Here is a 21,225-nt window from a genome sequence, read left to right as displayed (position 1 = left end):
AGCAGCACAACTACGCACTCTGGTTTGCTGGTGTGACCCTAGCTTTGATGCGAAATGGAAGAACTTAGAGCCAACTCAAGTAGATATCCCACTTCAATCTATTCTGAAAGACAAAACTCTCAAAAAGAAATACTTACATAAGCTTTCTAAATGGAGTGTTGTACCTTTAAACATCTGGCTTAAAAAAATGTACTCTAACTCTGACTTCACACCAGCCAAACTAGACAGCAGATTTAAACAATGGATCAATAAGGGGATCACATCCTATTTTTCTGTATCAAATAATAAAGGTCTGAAGACCTTTCAACAACTGACAAGAACCTATGATTCAGAGAGGCAGGATTTCTCCAGGTATCTACAATTAAGAACTTACTTTGAAAAACATATCAAAAATACTGAGGAGGAGGAGGTGTGTCTGATAAAGATTTTTGTTGACATAATTGACGGTAAGACTAACAAAAAAATGATCTCCAGAATTTACTCTTCTCCACAGCTGGATAAGGGTCTTTCCACACTGTATGTTAAAGCTAGGTGGGAGAAGGATGCTAATATAAAAGTGACTGTAGAGGAATGGCTAAACGTATGTAAAATGCAGTCGACCACGTCAAGCTCCCCCTTGTGGAGAGAATACACCTGGAAAAACATTTTAAGGTATTTTCTCACCCCTAAAATCAAACAAATACAAAAAAAAAAAACAACTCAGAGTATGGTCAATGATGGAGAATGTGTGGAAACATGTCTGCAGGTCATTGTCATATATTTTGGGATTGTCCTGTTATTTCTTCTTACTGGATGATATTATGACTGCCATAAGGTCTATAATCAGTTCTGAGCTTAATTTTTCTTTCAGTGCTGTATATTTGGGAAATGTGCCAATTGGACTTAAGAAACAGGACATGTACTTATTGCAAATACTACTTGCTGGTAGTAGAAGGGCAATTACCAGGAAATGGTTCAATAAGGAACCTCCAACGATCACTGTATGGAAGGAAATAATTCAGGACATTTATAAAATGGAAAAACTGACATTGTCTCTGTGGTATGCTACCAAAAAGGGGAAAAATACTGGAAAAACTGGAAATCATATTGTAACCTTAAGTGATGTCTTAATCCTTTGTCAAATCTGTTCTGGAATAACACTCAGGAGACTTTTGAGTTCAAGAGACATTATTTGATTTGTAAAAGGAGACTAAGGAAATACTGACCTGCGCACCTTGTTGTAACCTTACTATACATTTTGATCTGTGTTTATTTTATATGTAGTTTAAACTCAATATTATGTGCTGACAAAACATTCTGTCAGATATGTGATGACCTTGTCTGTTTATTAGGGCCCGAGTACCGTCCGGTGCGAGGACCCTCTTGAAACTGTAAGGATTATTATTATTTATTTATTATTATTTTTCCGCACCTTCTCGGCTTGTTTTGTCATCAGAAAAAATTAAAAATTTCATATTCTGGTGGTCCCAGACCTCAAAGAGTGGCCCCACAGGGGCCCCAAAACCAACAAATCAGGAGCCCCTCCCACAACTTTGTCCCCCATGCATGAAAATCGCTACACATATGTATCATGACTAGACGAACAAAAAATCCTCTTGGGGCCATCCTCTAAAATGCACAGGAAATGACGACACAGCCAATTTGTGCCCAATTTTGGCTATTTTTGGCAAATATACAGTACTCGCATTTGAACGAACTCCTCCTAGGGGCCTTGACCGATTGACTCCAGAGTGGTTTCTAATGAAACTAGACAAGATGGACATCAAAAGTTATCAAAGGCATGAGTTTTCACCAGGGGGCGGGGCCATAATAAGGCGCCAAACTTTGACGAGCACTTTTTTCACCATTTTTCTCCAAAAAATGGTGTAAAATCAACAATTATTGTCCATAACTTTTCAGTCCTTACACCAATCATCACCAAACTTCTCTGAGATGATCACCCATAGGTCCTCTATCAAATCACGCACGAACATCAGAAATCAATAAGTCTGCCCCCTTCTGACATCACAACATTGATTTGGACCCTTTTTCCACTTTTCTCACTTTAAAAATTCAGCCCCCGAACACCATACAACTTAGGCAGATGATCTTCGGGGAAACCATGCACCATGACCCCACCTACAAAAAAAGCCTCTTGCACCATGCCAAAATCCCAACAGGAACTCCACAGGCTCTCCCCTAATTTCAAATGAAGTCAATTTTTTGGACAATTGGACACTGAAAACTGATGTAACTTTGGTGGAGATCATTCTATGGTCTCCAGTGTGTTATGGCAACACATCAGGATCACACTGAACATGCCCACATGAAAACGCCTTATCAAGGCGCCCTCCTCTGCCAACAGGAAGTGATGCAAATGGCTCATTTCTGCATTTTTCTTAGTGTGCTGACCGTATAATGCCCTTATTTTCACATGAAGTCCTCAGTATCTGTCCCTACATTGACATGTTTCATTAACAGACACCCCAGTGGTCATGTCAGCCATTTTGATCCTTCGCCATTGGACAGTAAAATGGGTAATTTCTGTGTTATTCTTCCCGTTTTTAACCTATAATGCTCTGATTTTGACCTGAATTCCTCAATATCTTTCCCAACATTGACATGTTTCATTCCTGGATAACCTAGTGGCCATGGCGGCCATTTTGATCCTTTGCCATTTGACAGGAAGTGGCCGTAACTCTCAAATGGCTTCAAATTTCACATGGATGATCAGGGTCTGCCTCTCTACAAATTTCAATGTTCATTCATGGATTTGCTATAGCCCCCCCTACTTTGAGATGCCATTAGCACCTCCATTAGTCCTCCGAGGGGACTTATCTCCTGGACTCCAGACTGGTATTTCCTGTAAATAGACAAGATAGAGATCTCAGGTTGTGATCTGCAGGAGACACTCCAGTGGAAATGTTGGCCATTTTGATCCTTCGCCATTTGACAGGAAGTGGGTGTAACTGTCAAATGAACCACCCGATTGCCTTCAAATTGCACATGTATGATCAGGGTCTGCCTGGCTACAAATTTCAGTGTTCATTTCTCGGATTTGCTAAAGCGCCCCCTAATGTGAGATGCCATTAGCACCTCCATTAGTCCTCTGAGGGGACATGTTTCCTGGACTCCAGAGTGGTAATTCCTGAACCTAGACAAGATAGAGATCTCAGCGTGTGCTCTTCAGGCAACACCCCAGTGGCCATGGTGGCCATTTTTATCAGTCGCCATTGGACAGGAAGTGGGTGTAACTGTCATATGAAACATCATATTGCCTTCAAATTTTACATGTGTGATCAGGGTCTGCCTCTCTACAACTTCTGATGTTAATTTCATTGTTGAGCTGTAGCGCCCCTTACTGTAAGATGAAATTACACTTAAAAAAAAAAATTCTACACTTTTTTCAATTTTACATGACAAATAGTCTGTCCCTCATCACTTCTACACATCAACATGAGACATCCAAGTGGCCATGTCGGCCATTTTTCTCCATCGCCATCTGACAGGAAGTGGGTGTAACTTTCACATGAAACATCCCATTGCCTTCAAATTTTACATATATTATCAGTGTCTGCCTCTCTACAAATTTCAGTGTTAGTTTCACAGTTTTGCTCTAGCGCCCCCTACTGTAAGATGCCATTAGCACCTCCAGAATAAAAATTTCTATATTTTTATGATTTTACATGATAAATACTCCTTCCCTCATCCCCTTTACATATTAGCATCCACCTCTGACATACTGCCGCCTACTGTTGAGGGGGAGTATTACCTCATGAACAAAGTGAACCATGCTGAATTTTTCTTTTTACATAATGACGCTCAGAGGACGATTGCCCTGGTCTCCCTACAGTGCAGCATCACACTGCAGGGGTTCACATACACCCCGCTGATGCCACACATTGGCGGTTGCGTGACGCCCCGACCTGCGTTATATGTGTTTGTTAAAAAAAAAAGATATATATATATATAAAAAGTATAAAAAAAGAAAAAATATCCCAAGCTTTGAACATCTCATGGAGCACTCTGTTTAATCCATCATCCGAAAATGGAAAGAGCATGGCACAACTACAAACCTACCGAAATATGGCTGTCCACCTTAACTTACAGGCCGGACAAGGAGAGCATTGATCAGAGAAGCAACAAGAGGCCCATGGTAACTCTGGAGGACCTGCAGCACTTCACAGCTCAGGTGGGAGAACCTGTCCACAGGAACACTATTAGTCATGCACTCCACAAATCTGGCCTTTTATGGGAAGAGTCGCAAGAAGGAAGCCATTGTTGAAAAAAAGACATTAAGGAGTCTTGTTTGCGTTTTGCCAAAAGCAATGTGGGGGACACACCAAACGTGGAAGAAGGTGGTCTGCTCAGTTGAGACCAAAATTGAACTTTTTGGCCAAATGCAAGGTGCTATGTGTGGCGGAAAACTAACACTGCACATCACCCTGAACACACTATCCCCACCATAAAACACTAGGGTGGCAGCATTGTGCTGTGGGGACGCTTTTCTTCAGCCGAGACAGAGAAGCTGGTCAGAGTTGATGGCAAGATGGATGGAGCCAAATACATGGCAGTCTTGGAGGAAAACCTGTTAGAATCGTCAAAAGACTTGAGACTAGGATTGTGCAGCTTCCAAGCAGGACAATGACCCTAAACATGCAGCCAGAGTTACAATGGAATGGCTTAAATTAAAGCATATGTGTTAGAATGGAAAAGTCCAGACACAAATCCCATTGAGAATCTATGGCGAGACTTGGAAATTGCTGTTCACAGACACTCTCCATCAAATCTGACTGAGCTTGAGCTATTTTGCAAAGAGGAATGGGCAAAATTTTCAGTCTCTAGATTAGAGGTGGGCGGTAAACCAGTAACACCGTAACCAGTAAAATTTCTGCCACGGAATTGATTTTTGCAACACCATCATCACTGGTTTAATTGCCTACAATGCACTGTGATGCAAGTGCGAGGCATTACTGAGTGATTTGTGATGACAGCTCAGGCTGAGTCCAGTCATTAGCAGGTTTTACTCTAGAATTACGTGTAGCTAGGTAACTGACTGAACGTCACCCACTCTTGCCATTGTAACTAAGCACGGTTAGTAGGCAAAACGCGTGTTCTTTCCTCTTAAAGTTTGAGTACTGTACTGCAACAAAGTCAGTGTGCAGTCTCTGTCAGCCTGCCTGGGCCTTTTACACAAGCTAAGTGCTGCTTTGGCTGGTCTGTTTGTGTTGAGCCCAGTGCTGCAGCTTAAACAACCGTTTAAAGGTGTGTTTTTAACTTATGACTTTCTTTTCTAAGTACACAGTGAGTCAAAGATCCAGGCTGTGACATAAAATAAGGTCAGAAAAGCAGCTGTAAACTAGCTGCAAAAACTCGCCGGTACGGCAGCCAATCCTAAGCTAAATCAGTGCTCAACACACTACTTCCGTCAAGCTCTTCCCAAAAAAAGTCCACGGCTGTTATTTTTCTGAAAGGCTTTTATTGTGAATGCCTTCACCAGGAAACATGCACAAGTCATTAGCAGCTTAACACACATCATCAGGATAGAGATGAAATGTGAAACTTTGAAGGGCAGTTTGACAGAAGTAAACCTAGAGAGAATTCAAAAAACAAAAACATTTTTTCTGTGCTCCTATGCTTAGACATAAATTGAGTATGCCATCAAATGTTTGTTTCAAGGAGAAAAGGGGGTTTATAACACTTGAATTTGAATTGAAAATCTTTTTTTATTTCTGTAATACCGTGATATAATACCGTTACCACCAAACTCTACCCATATCGCCTACTCTAGATGTGCAAAGTTGGTAGAGACATGCCCCAAAAGACTTGCAGCTGTAATTGCAGTGAAAGGTGGCTCTACAAACTATTGACTCCAGGGGGTTGAATACTTTTGCACACCACACTTTTCAGATTTTTATTTATAAAAACTATTGAATGCATATATAATTTTCCTTTCATTTAACAATTATGCGCCACTTTATGTTGATCAATCACATGAAATCCCAATAAAATATATTTGTTTGTGGTTGTAACGTGAAGAAATGTGAAAAAAAGTTCTAGGGGTATGAATACTTTTGCAAGCCACTGAAAGATCCTCCCATTGGATAATTATTACATTAATGATTATGTTTCAGCTGTCAACAAGTTATTTAACCCTAACTGATTTAACCCCTAGCTACCCTGAGTAGCTTCTCATGTGGTCGTGGAAAAGATGTTAATCTGTTTCAGAAGGGTCAAATTATTGGCATGCATCAAGCAGAGAAAACGTCAAAGGAGATGGCCGAAACTACTACACCGCATTCCAAATTATTATGCAAATGATGTTTTTCTCTGATTTTCCTAAATAGTCGATGCAAATGACAATCAGTATAATTTTGAGGTTATCAACTGTTAGAGCATAATTAAAATTTTATCAAACAAGCTTCCCAATGATAACTTCTATAAAAACCTCAAAGTATACTGTTTCAAATTATTATGGACAACAGAGTTTCAAAACGTTTTATAGGTTATAAAGAACTGAAAATGGTTATTTGTGGAATTTGCAGTATTATGGGGTCATATTTACTGAAATCAAAAGCTATTTCAATTGAAAACATCTAAACAGGCCAAGTTACATGTTAACATAAGACCCCTTCTTTGATATCACCTTCACAATTCTTGCATCCACTGAACTTGTGAGATTGATTGGATGAACGTTCTGTCACATTTTGACGGGCCTATCAGAGCAACAAAACATGTGACGTCATAGCTGCACCTGAGGTGCGTGTGCACCGGTACTGAGGAATAAACCCCATATAGAACAGCATAAGGCGAACCATGGCGACTATAGACATGTCAGTAATCGACATTTGTCATTTTTGAATAGAAAACAACTCAGTGCTTTTCTTTTCTTTTTTTAACAAAGAAATGTTGTCAAGTTCTGATAAAACTGGCGCTTTAGCAGCATCCACGCTAATGTCTTCCAGCATAACTGCACGGGCATCTTGTTGCTGCTTGGCTACGTCACGACTCAGCCGCGCCTGAAAGTACTGCCCCTCGTCACTGATTGGTCCTGTCACTTTCTAACCGGGCCCAAACGGTTCAGACCGGAGCTTTGCAAGATGGATTCTCCAGTGAGAAACACGGAAACGGGCGTATCCATCTGCTTTGCGAGGTTACCTGTGTGCTGCTTTGTAATGGCATTTTAGCAGCTGCTGTGTTAATCCAATGAATTTGTCCGGCAGAAACCTTCCTCATTATGCCTTTTATCTGTACGAATCCGTCTGTGCTCTAAGTCAGCCACAAATTTTTTCACATGCTTAAGCTTTCCTGTAATATCTAATGTTTTCATACCGTGTCCAAGACATTGCACATTTGATGCTTTTCGGCAGCAGACAGATCCTTGTTCTTTCCCATATTGCTTGAAACCTGTATCCTGCTTAATGATCTGGAATGTCCTTCTTAAGTAGTTTACCTTTAATTAGGCTCACCTGGCAAACTAATTATCACAGGTGTCTGAGATTTATTTCAGTGATCCAAAGAACCCTGAGACACAATATCATCCAAGAGTTTAATTGAAAAACAAAAAATTAATGTTTATGACACTCAAATCTAATTTGCATGATAATTTGCAACGCGGTGTAAAATTGGGTTCAGAACTGTCCAACGCACTATTAAAAACTGGAAGGATAGTGGGGAACAATCATCTTTGAGGAAGAAATATGGTCGGAAAAAAATCTTGAATGATCGTGATCGGTGATCACTTGAATTTTTGGTGGAATCAAATCATTAAAAGAAAGCACTAGGGGGTGCAGATGGCCTAGTGGTTTAAGGCGCGCCCCATGTACGCAGGTGGCCTGGTTTCAAATCCAGCCCGTGGCCCTTTTCTGCATGTCTCTCCCCACTCTCTCGTCCCTGTTTCCAACTCTATTCACTGTCCTCCTCTATCAATAAAGGCACAGAAAAACACAAAAATAAATCTTAAAAAAAAAAACAACAAGAACAGTAGAACTCACGGCTATGTTTAATTGCGACAGTAAGAGCATTTCCACAAGCAATCCGTGGCGGGCACCTTATTAGAAACGCTGTCTCAACCGAACATCGGATCAACATAACAGCCAGCCTACTAAGCTTTACCTCCTGTGAGCTAACTAGCTAGTTTTTTGGTTGACAGAAATGTAGCTTCTGCACATTGAGCTATCTGTCAGTCAGATGAGATGCACGAATCAGTGCACAGTGAGGTTTTTTCCTAAACATAATCGAAATGATGGTGGTACAAAAAAATTCACCCCCTAAACAGTGAGAGCACATGAAGACATTAGATAATGAGACATGCTTGTTTGTTTTTACCAGGCTGTAAAAACCAGTTTATTTCTTGTGTAAAAAATGGCTTTTAAACATGTGTTCAGACGGAACTTCTGGTGTTCCTGCAGCCAGCCTCAAGTAGACACTTGCCTTATTGCAATTTTTTGCACTTCCGCATTGGCTTCATTTTTCAGGACTGGAGATTGCCGCTTGGAATGTACTGAATTACCAGGCAAGTGCATATTCCAAGATGACAATGTCAGGATTCATCGGGCTAAAATTGGCAAAAATTAATGCAACTCTGGACGGAAATAAATGTTGTGACATTGCAGAAGCTTATCGAAACAATGCCACAGCGAATGCGTGCCGTAATAAAAGCTAAAGGCAGCCCAATGAAATATTAGAGTGTATGACTTTTTTTTTGGACAGACAGTGTATGTATCTTACTTAATAAATTTGAAATAATTTTTTTACTTTTCTTTATAGGCATAACACATATCTGCAAGAGTGCACAGGTCAGCGGGAGCCTACCTACCAACTAAACATCCATGACACCAAATTACTGTTTCTCCGCTTTGCTACTGAGCAATCGTTCAGTGTGGACACAGGAGGAGGAGGCCGAGAGAGCAACATCCACCTCATCCCCTACATCATCCACACTGTGCTCTATGTCCTCAACACGTATGTACCTTGGATGTAAAATACTTCACAGTAATTTGCCATAAGACATGTAACCTCTTACAGGTGTGGAGTAACAAAAAAGACAAAAAAAAAGGAGTGTACTAGACTGAATATTCATATTTGTCAGATGTTCATCTCATCATATTTTAATAACTTTGTGACTGATTCTGCAGTACACGGGCCTCATCTCGGGAGGAGAAGAACCTTCAGAGTTTCCAGGAGCAGCCGTGTGAGAAATGGGTCGAGGGTTCATATGAAGTGGAAGGACCGCACTATTTCACCATCTTGGCTATGCACGTAATGCCACCGGAACGCTGGAGGACCTCAAGAATATACTTCCTACGAAGACTCTTGGTCACCGCACACACCCGCAAAGTCTCAGCAGTCTGCACCAACAAGTATGAAACTCCTTTCATTATTTTTCTTCTTTGCTTGTTTGTACCACATCTGATCCTCAAATCTGCTCAGTCTGGGACAGGTAAAGGAGGAAAGAATAATGATTTTTTTGTTTTGTTTTTTTCATGGCCACTACTAAAAGAAAAAAAAATAATTAGCCTCCAATAGCAATTATACAACCTTTGTCTGAAGTGTTATTTTGATATACATCAAAAATTTACATGCCATGTTGCACTACCAGTTTCAAGTTCTCAATCCAAGTCAAGAGACTATATTGACTGTATTATGGGATTTGTATGAAATTTGAAATGCATTTTATCTTAAAACAGCTGCTTCTAGTAACCTGCTCTTCTGTTTCATTTTTAGACTCACAGACAAGGCACCAAGAGAATATGCGGTCTATCGCTCACCTCTTCTCTTCTGGGGCCTGGTGGATCTTGTCTATGACATGTTCAGGGTAAGTTGTAAGTAAAGATTTCAAAATGTTCTTTATCACAAAAATCATTCTACTCTTAATAGGGATTTTCTGTTGAGTGTCTGTGTTGATGGTATGCTTCAATAAACATTTGTCACATGTACACAATCACCCTAATCTGTTTTAAAACTCCAGATCAAATTAAATCCTGCGTTTTTGTGTGAAAATTGTTGCTAACTCTAAAACAAATGCTTGCCACGTAAAGCAGCGAATATAATGGGTGACTCAGTAATTCTGTGAATATTGGCAAAAGAAGCTTTAGACCTCTTTTATATCACCTGGATTTATTATATGTATCATTGCGTAAAGCATAGTTAAATGTTACAAAGCAGCAGTGTTAATTTCGTCGACTAAAACTATGAGTAAAAATGTTTGTAACAGCCTTTCTTTCCATGACAAAAACTAGACTAAGACTAACAAAAACAGATCTGTCATGACAAAAACTGGCAATGATGTTTCTCCACTGTGGGTAAATCTGTCAAAAACAATGCATCTGTAGCTATTCTGCCTCTCAGCTGTAGAAAGCAGGGACCCCAGGTTTAGCAGAATGCATAGAACACACTACCATGATTTGGTACCAGATAAAGACAAGAAAACAAGTGCTTGGACTAAAGGAGACTAAAACGACTTTTTATGGACTAAAACTAGACTAAAACTAAAAAGGATAGAAATGACTAAAATGTGACTAAAACTAAAATGCATTTCCTTTAAAGACTAAAACTGAGACTACTATTAAAAATAGTTACCAAAATTAACACTACAAAGCAGTTATCATTAGGGGCCCAAGCACGGAGGGTACGAGAACCTATTGAAATCCTCTAGATTATTAAGGCCTGAGCACTGAACCAGTGTGAGGACCTGTTTGTAATTTGAATGAGCATTTGATAGTAGGTTTTAAGTATCTAAACATGTGTAAAACGTCCTGAATTTTGGCATGTGCATCAGGTCTGGTGAAAATTTTGATATTTTATGGGACTCCACTAAAAATTTTGGAAATTTCCTTGATAGCGTCCCCTTACAGTTTTCAAAGGTAAAGCCCCCTCCTTTCATTTTGTCCAATATCTTTGAAATTTTGTGTGCTGATACAGCTTGGGGAGATCTTCAAAAAAAAGCCTCTTGGGTCCCTCCCCTTTATCTCCAACAGGAAATCCACCATTTTGAAGGAATTAGCAGAATTAGGTATTTTTTTGGCCAATTTTAAGGGGTCCTCTGAAAATTAACTCCTCCGACAGCGTTCATCCAACCAAGCTGAAATTTGGTATACGGCTAGAAGAGACATGAATGATCAAAAGTTATTCAGCTTCTGTACAAAACTCAAAAGGCATGGCCATGACAAGCCCTCAAATTTGCATAATTTCAAGAAACAGGAAGTTGTTAATGACTCAGCCGTGCATAGTCCAATCTGACTCTAACTTCCTGTGTATAATGAGGGACCGGCCTTGTGCACATTCACATGGTACTATTTTGTACAGATAATAGCGCCTCCTAGTGGCAAACGTAAATACCATGTTTTACAGTAGAAACTACTGTTCTTAAACAATTTAAGGTATTAAGGTATTTGTGCACTTTGACTAGTGTGTATGTTTGGTTATGCTGCATCCGAATTGCCCCTCGGGGACAATAAAGACTTACAAACAAACAAACCTCAAATTAGTGTCAGGAATATATATATTTTTTTGCCTTAAATTTTGAACAACCATAACTCAACTTAATTTGATCATGCCTGAACAAGATTTCTTGTGCTTGATGAGAGCATGCTCCCAAACACATTGGCAATTGTACTTTTCAAAAAAATATACAGCACCACCTTGTGATAAGAGAAAGAAAATTGCTTCTGTTAAATTATTTCCCATTTCACTCTGGTTGATTAAATCTCACTCAAATTCACTCAGACACATCCTAACATCTGTACCTTCATTTTTGTAGAGTATCAAAAGTGTACGTCTAACAGGGACACCGTGGCGACATTTTGTTTGGCAGAAAACAGGAAGTAGTTTTTCCATGAGCTTAACATACTTGTAAAGACATGAAACTTGGTATAAATAATGCCCAGAGGGAACTGAAGTGAATGATATGAATTTTGTTGGTGGGTGTGGCTAGATGACTCAGTGGCACCCCCTCCAATATTTCAAAAATGCAGCTCCTGTAGCACACTGTGTTGATCCAATCACCTTCATCTTTGGTGTAGTGTAAGAAGAGCCATGGAGGATTGAAAGTTAGCAAAATGTTATACCAAACTCAAAGGGCGTGGTCATGGCAGCTCAATGCATTTATGTGTCATTCCATGTCATAATAGTGGCTAGCCCTCACAAACAAATCCCATTAATTACAAGATTGGCCAAATCCTGCTGGAATTTGCTCACACAACTCCCAAGACATTGACCTTCAGATGGCCCTATGAGCTCAAAAGTCTACGAGAAAAGGCACGGCCATGGGGATTTTTTTGTTTGCCTTGAAACAGGAAATAGTTAATTTTATATACTTAACATTCTTTCACAGCCATGAAACTTGGTGGAAAAACTCCCTTTGAGAGCCTGAAAAGAACAATATGACTGAAGCTGGGGGATGTGGCCTATTGGCTCAGTGGCGCCCCCAGAATTTTCTTTTTTTTTTTTTTTTTAAATCTGCCTCTGCACACCTTTTTAGGTAGGATAGTGAAAATTGGTATGCGTATGTATCATGCCAGGATCTACAAAAAAGCGTTTCTATAGGAAGTCTGCCATTTTGAATATTTGTATTGCTGTTAGTCAGAGTAGTCATTTCCAGGGATCATTCTAGCATTTTCTACTCTGAGGATTTCTTTCAATCTGCTTAATTTTTGGTGCAAAACAAGAAGAGTCCTCCAGGATTAAAAGTTAGCTAAATGTTGTACCAAAATTAAAGGGCATGGCCATGGCAGCTCATCAAAATCAGATTTTTCACTGTGTCATAAAAGTGGCTGGTCCTGACACAAAAACATTAACTAAAAGATTGGCCAAATCCTGCTGAAGTTATACCAGGCATTTCCCAAGATTTTCTTCTTACACACATATGAAGGTCAAAAGTCAAATCTAAAGGTGTGGTCATGGGGATTTTTTTGTTCACCATGAAACAGGAAGTTGTTTATTCCATTTGCTGAACATACTTGTACAGCCACTAAACTTGGTGGAAAAAAATCCAGGTGAGAAATTGGGAAGAATGATAAAGCTTAAGCTGGTGGGTGTGGCTCAGTGGCATCCCCTAGAATTTTTTAAAAAACCACCCCTGCACCACTTTTATCCTAGGATTTTAAAATTTGGTATACATGTGTATCATGCTGGGACCTGCAATAAAGCAATTTGGAACTATAGTGTAAAATCAACCAGAAATCTGCCATTTTGAATTCTTTTTTGTACAGATATTGTTCACAGAAGTCATCTCCAGGGGTCATTCTAGCATCATTTCCCCTGAGAAGTTCATCAAATCAACTTAATCTTTGGTGTAAAATAAGAAGAGTTATGAGGATTAAAAGTCAGCAAAATGTTGTACCAAACTCAAAGGGTGCGACTTTGGTGGCTTATCAAATTTAGATGTCTCATCATGTCATGAAAGTAGCTGGAAGAAACCAAAAAAATTCCATTCATTACACATATTTGAAGGTCAAAAGTCTATGTCAACAATAATTCTATGCAGATCTTCTGATTTGGTGCTTGCTCAAACGTAAAGGTCAAGAGTCTTTACTTAAAAAGTCATGTCCATGACAATTTTTCATTCTCTATGTAACAGAAAGTAAAATTACCTTAAGTTTAAATGACTTTTAGAACTGTCAAACTTTGCACAAACAATACTCAGTAGAAAATTGAGATGATCAACATGATTATTATTGGTGGGTGTGGCTTATTGGCTGTGTTGCATCCTTGCAGAAGTTTGGTGCAGTGTTCTATTTAATTATATGATTATCTTTTTTTAATATCCCATTGTTGAAACCCCTATAAATGGTTATTAAATGCAGGACAGGAAAACATCTCCTTTAAAAGAAAAAAGTCACATCAATATTATAATGAATTATTGTGACTACCTAATTGACCTATGGCTTAGCCACACCCACTCCACTCACTCGGACAAACAATGAACATTCAGTGACAGGCGCTATGGCAGTTGTCACAGTAGGAGACATTTTACAGGAGGCCATTGATGATTTTTGGAGACAGAAAGATCACATATCATCTAGAAGTCACCAAAAGGGTCTAAACTACGCATTGGAGGGATATATTAATCATTTTATTGTCGAGAAGGTCGATTAAAAGCTTCAGTTATAAGCCAAAATTTACAGGTCCCAGTGCAAACATGATAAACCTCATCTCGTTGCCATCACAATCTCAGACCACAAGATAGAGGATCAGCATCAAAGTGCCACTGAAGTTAAGGTTTTTGGCTCAGAATATGACAAAAATATAACAGCCTTTTTACCATCTTTACCAAGAGTGTCTCTCCGTTAGTCTGGTGCTACAGTATTTACATTGAATCATTCAGCATAACGTTTGCCAACCTTTTTTATCTCGGCTATTACAGACAAGTTCATGAAGCTTAGCTCCAGAAGTTGACGTTAGTTTAACAAGAGCCCTTTGGACAACAGCTAACAATGATGTACGATCACCAAAGTACAGCAACTAGAACAAAAAATGCCAATGAACTCCCAACAAACAACGTGACACAACGAACAATGCCACTAGGAGCTGACGTTAGGCTAACTTTAGCTAACGTTATAGATGTTAAAGATAACTTTATATTTCTTTCCAGCAAAGTGACAGTATGTTGCCTCAAAGACGATGTTGGCTTACCTTAGAATAGATGTAGACATCCGTGTTAATTGTATTCACACTGAGTTGATGTTGTGGTCTACTGCACAATTATATCCAAAGAAGACACTTTTCTTGGTTTAGATGTGGCTTAGGAAAGGGTAAAAAATACACTCGGTCGCCCAGCCTCTCAGGATACCTTGTGGTGGAGTCGCATGTACCCCATGAAAACCATTTGACCATTTTTAAACTTAAAATCTCAAAAAAAAACTCATAAAACTGGACAAAAACTGACCTTCTCCCATTCATTTCAATGGACATCCAGGCAGCAGTTGTCCGAGTGTATGGAACAGCTATATGTACTGTGATTAGCTCATCACGTTTGAGGGCAGGACTTAGCCATAGGTCAATTAGATAAACAGATCTGAACAAAAATGTAGGTGAAGGTTTGAAACATAAAATTGTAAAATTCTCAATCAAAAAAGCAAGCTTTCTTGAATTAGATCCTAGTCCAGAGCTAAAAACTCAAAATTTCTATTGTGGTTTTTTTTTATTTAGGTTTTTCAAAAATTTTCTGACAAATTTATGTTCTCTGACACCAGGAGCTTTAAATAGTTTGGCTGAAACTCTAAGGTTTTCTGATTAAATTAATGATGTCTGTCACTTCATGGTGACTGCAAGCAAAAACAAAGTTGCAGCTGAGTTAGACCCCAAGTCTAAGTGTGTCAGGGTTAAAACAAAACTGTAAAAGATACCAACCAGTTAAACACTTCTTGGACCCATGAGCAACAGGCTAATATAAGTTTCTCACAAATTTGATTAGAGTCCCTCTTTGACTATACCTTTATACCAACAAAGCACATTTGTTATGGTGCCAATAGTTGGTAGAAAACAATCCTCCATGCATGATTTTCCTCCGTCACCCAACATTACATTTTAATTCTGTCTCTCTTTCACTTAATGCTATCTCTAAAAGACAACAATTGATGGATGTTTCAAAGTTTGGACAGAGATCACTGCAAATGGCTATTGTTTCCGACGAGCCCACAACCCAGAATGTACCAAGACTCGACGTGCACAGAGGTGTGAGGGCCTGTTCAGTGTTGCTTGCAGCCCTAGGTTATTATTATTTTATATGTTTGGACTTTTGAGTATCTGAACATTAGAGGTGGGAATTGATAAGATTTTATCGATATCAATGCCTTTATTGATTCTTCTTATTGATTTGATGTCGATTCCCTTATCAGTTCCTTCCTGTGAATTTTCCTTTTGGATTGCTATAAATGTTAAACATCAAGTGTTTGGGAGGAGAGCATACTAAAATAGACAAAAAATCTCTTTTTGTTGGATATGTCTCAGTTAAAACAAACTGCTCTCTGGATCTTTAATCTGTGAACTTGAATTAGAATGCAATATTATTATTTCTTTAAAAGACAAAACCTTACAATAAATATAAAACTTATCTCTGGATTCCAGATCTCTGGAGGTAACAAAATAAACTGAACTCGTGCAAAATTAATAGTTGTTGGACAAAAAGATGCATGTCATATATTAGACATCGCTGTTTGACAGACATTTCACATTGCCATGTGTGCGTCATTTTTGGAGAAATGAAGCCACATTTTTTACCACTTTAGTCTGTGTTTGTGACAGTTCACTAAAAATGGGTGGTAATATGGTAATACTGTATCCTGGGGTACTAAAAATAGCCACTTTGATTAACATCATGAAGACGGTGCTGTGGGATTAGCACACATTCATAATAAATTCCTCAAAAATATGTATATTTTTCCACCCACAGCACCTCTGCCTGTGTATGAACACGCTTTAAAAGTGATATCTGAACTCTGTTAATGATGTGGGGACAGTTTTGCAAAGGACAAACAGTCACATATAGACCGGTGCACAGATACTCGCACGCCATGGCACAAGCACAGTGCGGCCACAGCTCTTGGACCGCGGTAGTCTTCTCTAAGGTCAAACTGTCAGATGTGCACTGCTGGCTCCTATGGCTCCAACGTGAGTTAAAAACGCTCTAATTCTTCCTTCTGGGTATACAACAATGATGACAGATTATTACACACACCCACAGGTCCTGCTGCAGCCATGCCAGGTACAACAGAAACCACTGAGGGTTTTTAAAAACGTTAAAACTTATCTTTACCTGTTTAATGTGAAATATAGATCAAATTAATCAGTGCTTGTTGGTCATTTTATGGGCTAAAGTGTTCTGTAACTTTTAATAAGATCATCATGAAGTAAACAATCGGCAGGATGGAGCTCGCCATTGAAGCACAATGCAGACATAAATAATATTAAATTCCCATCTTTTCTGTTTAAAAGCACACAGAACATTACTTCACATTCCCAGATTCTATGATATTAGATTTGGAGGGAAGGGAGGAAAAGAGCGCACGTCTGTGTCATTGATAGAGAAAAAAGAGAAACTTTATTTGATCCCCTGCCCTTATTTAGCCTGTTTTACTTAAATAATTCACTCCTCCCGCTCCTGTAAACGTCTCCATATAGACCTGTTTTATTTTAGACTCAAAGCATTTTGATAAAGAATTAGATGAAGCTCCGCTTGTGCTTATGCATGCACGCCGACAAGTGCTTGTAAACTGTGTTTTATAAACACCTTGCGGCAATACTGTATAGCCTGATAAATGTTTATTTGCTCAGCTTCTCTGTTCAGCTGACTGTCACATGCGAGGCCTGTGTTTTATGGCACCCGGGGGTGCGGCATTAATAAGGGTTAATAGAAGGGTTAATAAGTTAAGAGAAAGTGTAAATGATGTCGATGGATCGATCCAATTGGAATCGGTTCTCAAAGGGAGCCAGTTCTTGGTTCCCATCCCTACTGAACATGCACGAAAACTCATGAAAATTGGCATGGACGTGACCTGCTGGAAATTTAGATATTTTATAAGTCCTCCATATGAGTGTGGGAAATTGGCTTAATAGCGACCTCTAAACTCTCGCCCCTAGACACTGTTTCACCTACAGGAATGATATTCGGTACACATATTCAGCTTCTAATACGCACAAAAAAAACTCTTGTCGTCATAGTGAATTCCCAACAGGCAGTCTGCCATTTTGAAAAAAAAAAATGTGTGAAATTTTGCTATTTCCGATGGTCTCTCTAGGATTAACTTGTCCGACAGTGTTCCTCAGAACTATGTGACTTTTTTTTATGGCTAAAAAAGTTATGTGGGTATTGTACAAAATTTAAAGGGCGTGGCAATGGCAAGCCCTCAAATTTGCATATTTTTTATGATAAAGGAAGTTGCTTATAACTCAGCTGTGCATGGTCTTAACTGAATGAAATTATTCATGTATAAAGGAAGTTCAGGCCGAAACACACTTTGGTGGTAATAATTCTTACAGGAAATATCGTGTTTTTACTTTTGGAGGTATATCTCCTAATGTTTTGATTATTTCCACATCAAATATGCTGGGTAAACCCTTAAGACATTAGTCTAGATGTATAGCAAAATTGGTGAGTTTTCGTCAGAGAGCGTAGATGTGCTGGCACGGCGAACTTCAATTTGGGTTTGATGCTTCGCCATAAAATTGCGAACTGCTATAACTCAGCTGTTTTTGATGATACTTTGATAAAATTTTATGTACACAACAATAGTTCCATCCTGAACACATCTGCATTTGAAATTTTGGATTCACAGTGCAACCAACTGGTAATAGAAAGTTACTACTTCCTTATAATTAGCCAAGATTCCAATATGGGTGATTAACTCCCACTCAGATTTGCTCAGAAACATCCAAAGACCTTTACCTTGCACCACTATGAAGACCATGACTTTTTGTCCAACACTGTTACCATGGCAATTTTTTTGATCGCCATGACACAGGAAGTAATTTTATCCAGAGGTGTCAAAAGTATTCACATTTATTACTCTGGTAGAAGTATAGATACTAGCGTTTAAAAAGACTTCTGTAGAAGTTGAAGTATCTACTCAAGCTTTTTACTCAAGTAAAAGTGTAAAAGTACTGGTTTTCAAAACTACTTAAAGTATAAAAGTAAAAGTATTGTAAGGGGGAAAAAATGCCATTAAGGACTAAAGCTTAGGCAGCGCCACAGGGGCCTATAGTGCACTACCCCACCTCCCCCAAAAAAACATTTTTCTAAAGGCCATAATGACTATAATGTTATATTAAAATGTTAATGTTAAAAGATTTGGGATGCACCTGTTTCAGCCGCATTTATGCCCATTGGAAATGAACGCATTTTAGTACAATGCAAATACATTCAAGAACCTTACATGTGTACTACTGAGCATTAACATATGCTTCATGGAGCGGAAGATATAATGACTAGTTGCCTATAAGTATTGGTCTTCCTGGCTGCCAACCTCCTCGCTGGTGCTTGGTTGAGACATTTCCCTCAACGTGATTTGTGTCATGTGCGCAGGTGTGATGGATCGCGTACAAACCAATAGGCTGTCCGAATGGTATTATGTTTATACTTCTCATCCAACCACAATCAATTTGTTTGGGGGGGGGTTTTGAACCATGACAAGCCGGAATGAAAACAAGCTGAAATGAAACAGGAGTAACAAAGCTATTTTTAATATTTAAGGAGGAGAAAGTACAGATAATTGCGTGAAAATGTAAGGAGTAGAAGTAAAAATTTGGCTGAAAAATTATTACTCCAGTAAAGTATAGATACCCAAAATTTCTACTGAAGTAAGGTAATGAAGTATTTGAACCTTGTTACTTGACATCTCTGGTTTTATCAAGTGGTAAAAAGGATAATACAGCAATGAAACTTGGTTCATAAAATTCCACAGACTTGCTTTGTGGGTGTGGCTTAATGGCTCAGTGGCGCCCCCTAGAAAATTTTTAAAAATCAGCCCCGGCAGCAAGTTCAACCTAGGATTTTGAAATTGGCAAGGTAAGTGTTTCTTTCCAGGACATACAAAAAAGCCTCTTGGACCAATATTGCCAAGTCAACAGGAAGTCTTCCATTTTGATTTTTTGTAACAACATTTGTCAACCCTAGCCATTTCCAGGTGTTCTTCCAGGAGTATCTCCTCTGAAGGCATTCTTCTGATTGACTCAAAACTGAGTTGTCTGCTAGAATAGACCTTTGTGAAGAAAGTTCTGAGGCTCATGTATAAAACTCAAAGGGCGTGGCAATGGCAGCTCATCTAACTATGATGTCCCAAAGTGACACAGAAACAGACTTTGTTAAAAATAAACGAATGCAGCTTCTGTAAACTTAAACTGCCACAAAATGGTGTGAAACATCCTTTAAATGTTTCCATGGTATATATTTCTTTTTTTTTTTCTTTTCTTTTTCTCTATCAGAACCATGGTATATATTTTCACGCCCACAGATTTGACGCTAAATCTGTTTCCAGGGTGACCCGTTGGTCACCATAAAAGAGGAAGTAGTCTTGTGAAGGGTTTTGAAAGGCTTTAAAAGGGCTTGTACTGCCATGAAATTTGGTGGAAAAAAGCACAGTGGAAAAAATTGAAAGTTACGCATGGGTTTAGCTTGTGGGCGTGGCTTAATGGCTCAGTGGTGCCCCCTTTGAATTTTAAAAAAAATCAGCCCCCATACCACATACAACCTAAATATTTGAAATTTTGTACACATATTCAGCATAACAGGACCTACAGAAAATCATCTTGACCCATGTCACCAAATCAACAGGAAGTCTGGTATTTTGAGTTAAAGGTTAAAGGTCACAGAAAATGCCTAGGTCATTATTACACTGTGTTCCTGTCCTTACTCTATTAAATTAAGTGAAGTCTGGTTTTATAGGTTTGACATACTCAGTCCATTTGCTCCAAATTTTGTAAAATCTGTCCTTCTGGACTCTGAGGGAAAATGACTAGGGATGCACGATATTGGATTTTTGCCGATATCCGATATGCCAATATTTTGAAACAAATTTTGACAGATACCGATATTTAATTACATTTTTTCCACTGTTATAAATACCAATTCTATCATGGACTATAATTTTTCTTTTAAAATACTGGTAGTCTATTTTTGTACAAACTATCAAAACATTTGATTTTTATCAGAACTGAAGGATATATTGTTGTTGTTTTTTCCAAATACAGCCATACATTAATGATAAACTTACAGTAATGTCTTTGGGTTACATGTGTATTACATGCTTACATGTATTTTTAACAGTCCAGCCAAGTGCATTTTTTAAAAGGGCAATAAGCAGCAGCAAAGTAACCTGCTGACACTGAGCTCCACAGTGCAAAAAAGAAATGGCTTATAAATTTAGACGGACTCTCCTTATTACTCAGCCAGTTTGCGGGATGGCTCCCTGACATACTCCTGACAAAGGGCTTTAAATAACAACAACACAGATTCTTAAATGCAAAAAAACTGGCTATAGTTCAGAGCTTAATTATGATTCTTAATTTCTGAGACTCAAGATGAACAGAAATAAAACTTCAACTAAAGTAGTTCTCCTGATTCTGCTTTAAACAGCACAAACTACCTAAGAAACCAAGTTTAATGGGCATTTCACTGTGAACAGCTCTGTAACAACACAATGACACAAACATCTCCAATGCTGGACACACCTTTGTGCACCTTCGAGTGTGCACAGGAGACGGCACACAGAAGTCCGTCATTGCTTTTGCCATGTTTCGCGCATGTCACGT

General features: G+C 38.8%; 1 protein-coding gene across 4 annotated transcripts in view; it reads left to right on the top strand.

Moving 5' to 3' along the window:
* ubr4 (ubiquitin protein ligase E3 component n-recognin 4) overlaps positions 1 to 21,225 on the top strand; it is a 224,472-nt gene that overhangs the window by 193,351 nt on the left and 9,896 nt on the right. For all 4 annotated transcript variants that reach the window (XM_041798818.1, XM_041798817.1, XM_041798816.1 and 1 more), the window contains 3 exons: positions 8,749 to 8,943; positions 9,117 to 9,341; positions 9,706 to 9,796. In XM_041798818.1, coding sequence (XP_041654752.1) covers positions 8,749 to 8,943; positions 9,117 to 9,341; positions 9,706 to 9,796 — 511 coding nt within the window. The remainder of the gene's footprint in view (positions 1 to 8,748; positions 8,944 to 9,116; positions 9,342 to 9,705; positions 9,797 to 21,225) is intronic.

The sequence above is a fragment of the Cheilinus undulatus genome, linkage group 11, assembly GCF_018320785.1.
Source record: "Cheilinus undulatus linkage group 11, ASM1832078v1, whole genome shotgun sequence".
Classification (NCBI taxonomy): Eukaryota; Metazoa; Chordata; class Actinopteri; order Labriformes; family Labridae; genus Cheilinus; species Cheilinus undulatus.
This window is presented reverse-complemented; position numbering and strand designations above follow the sequence as displayed.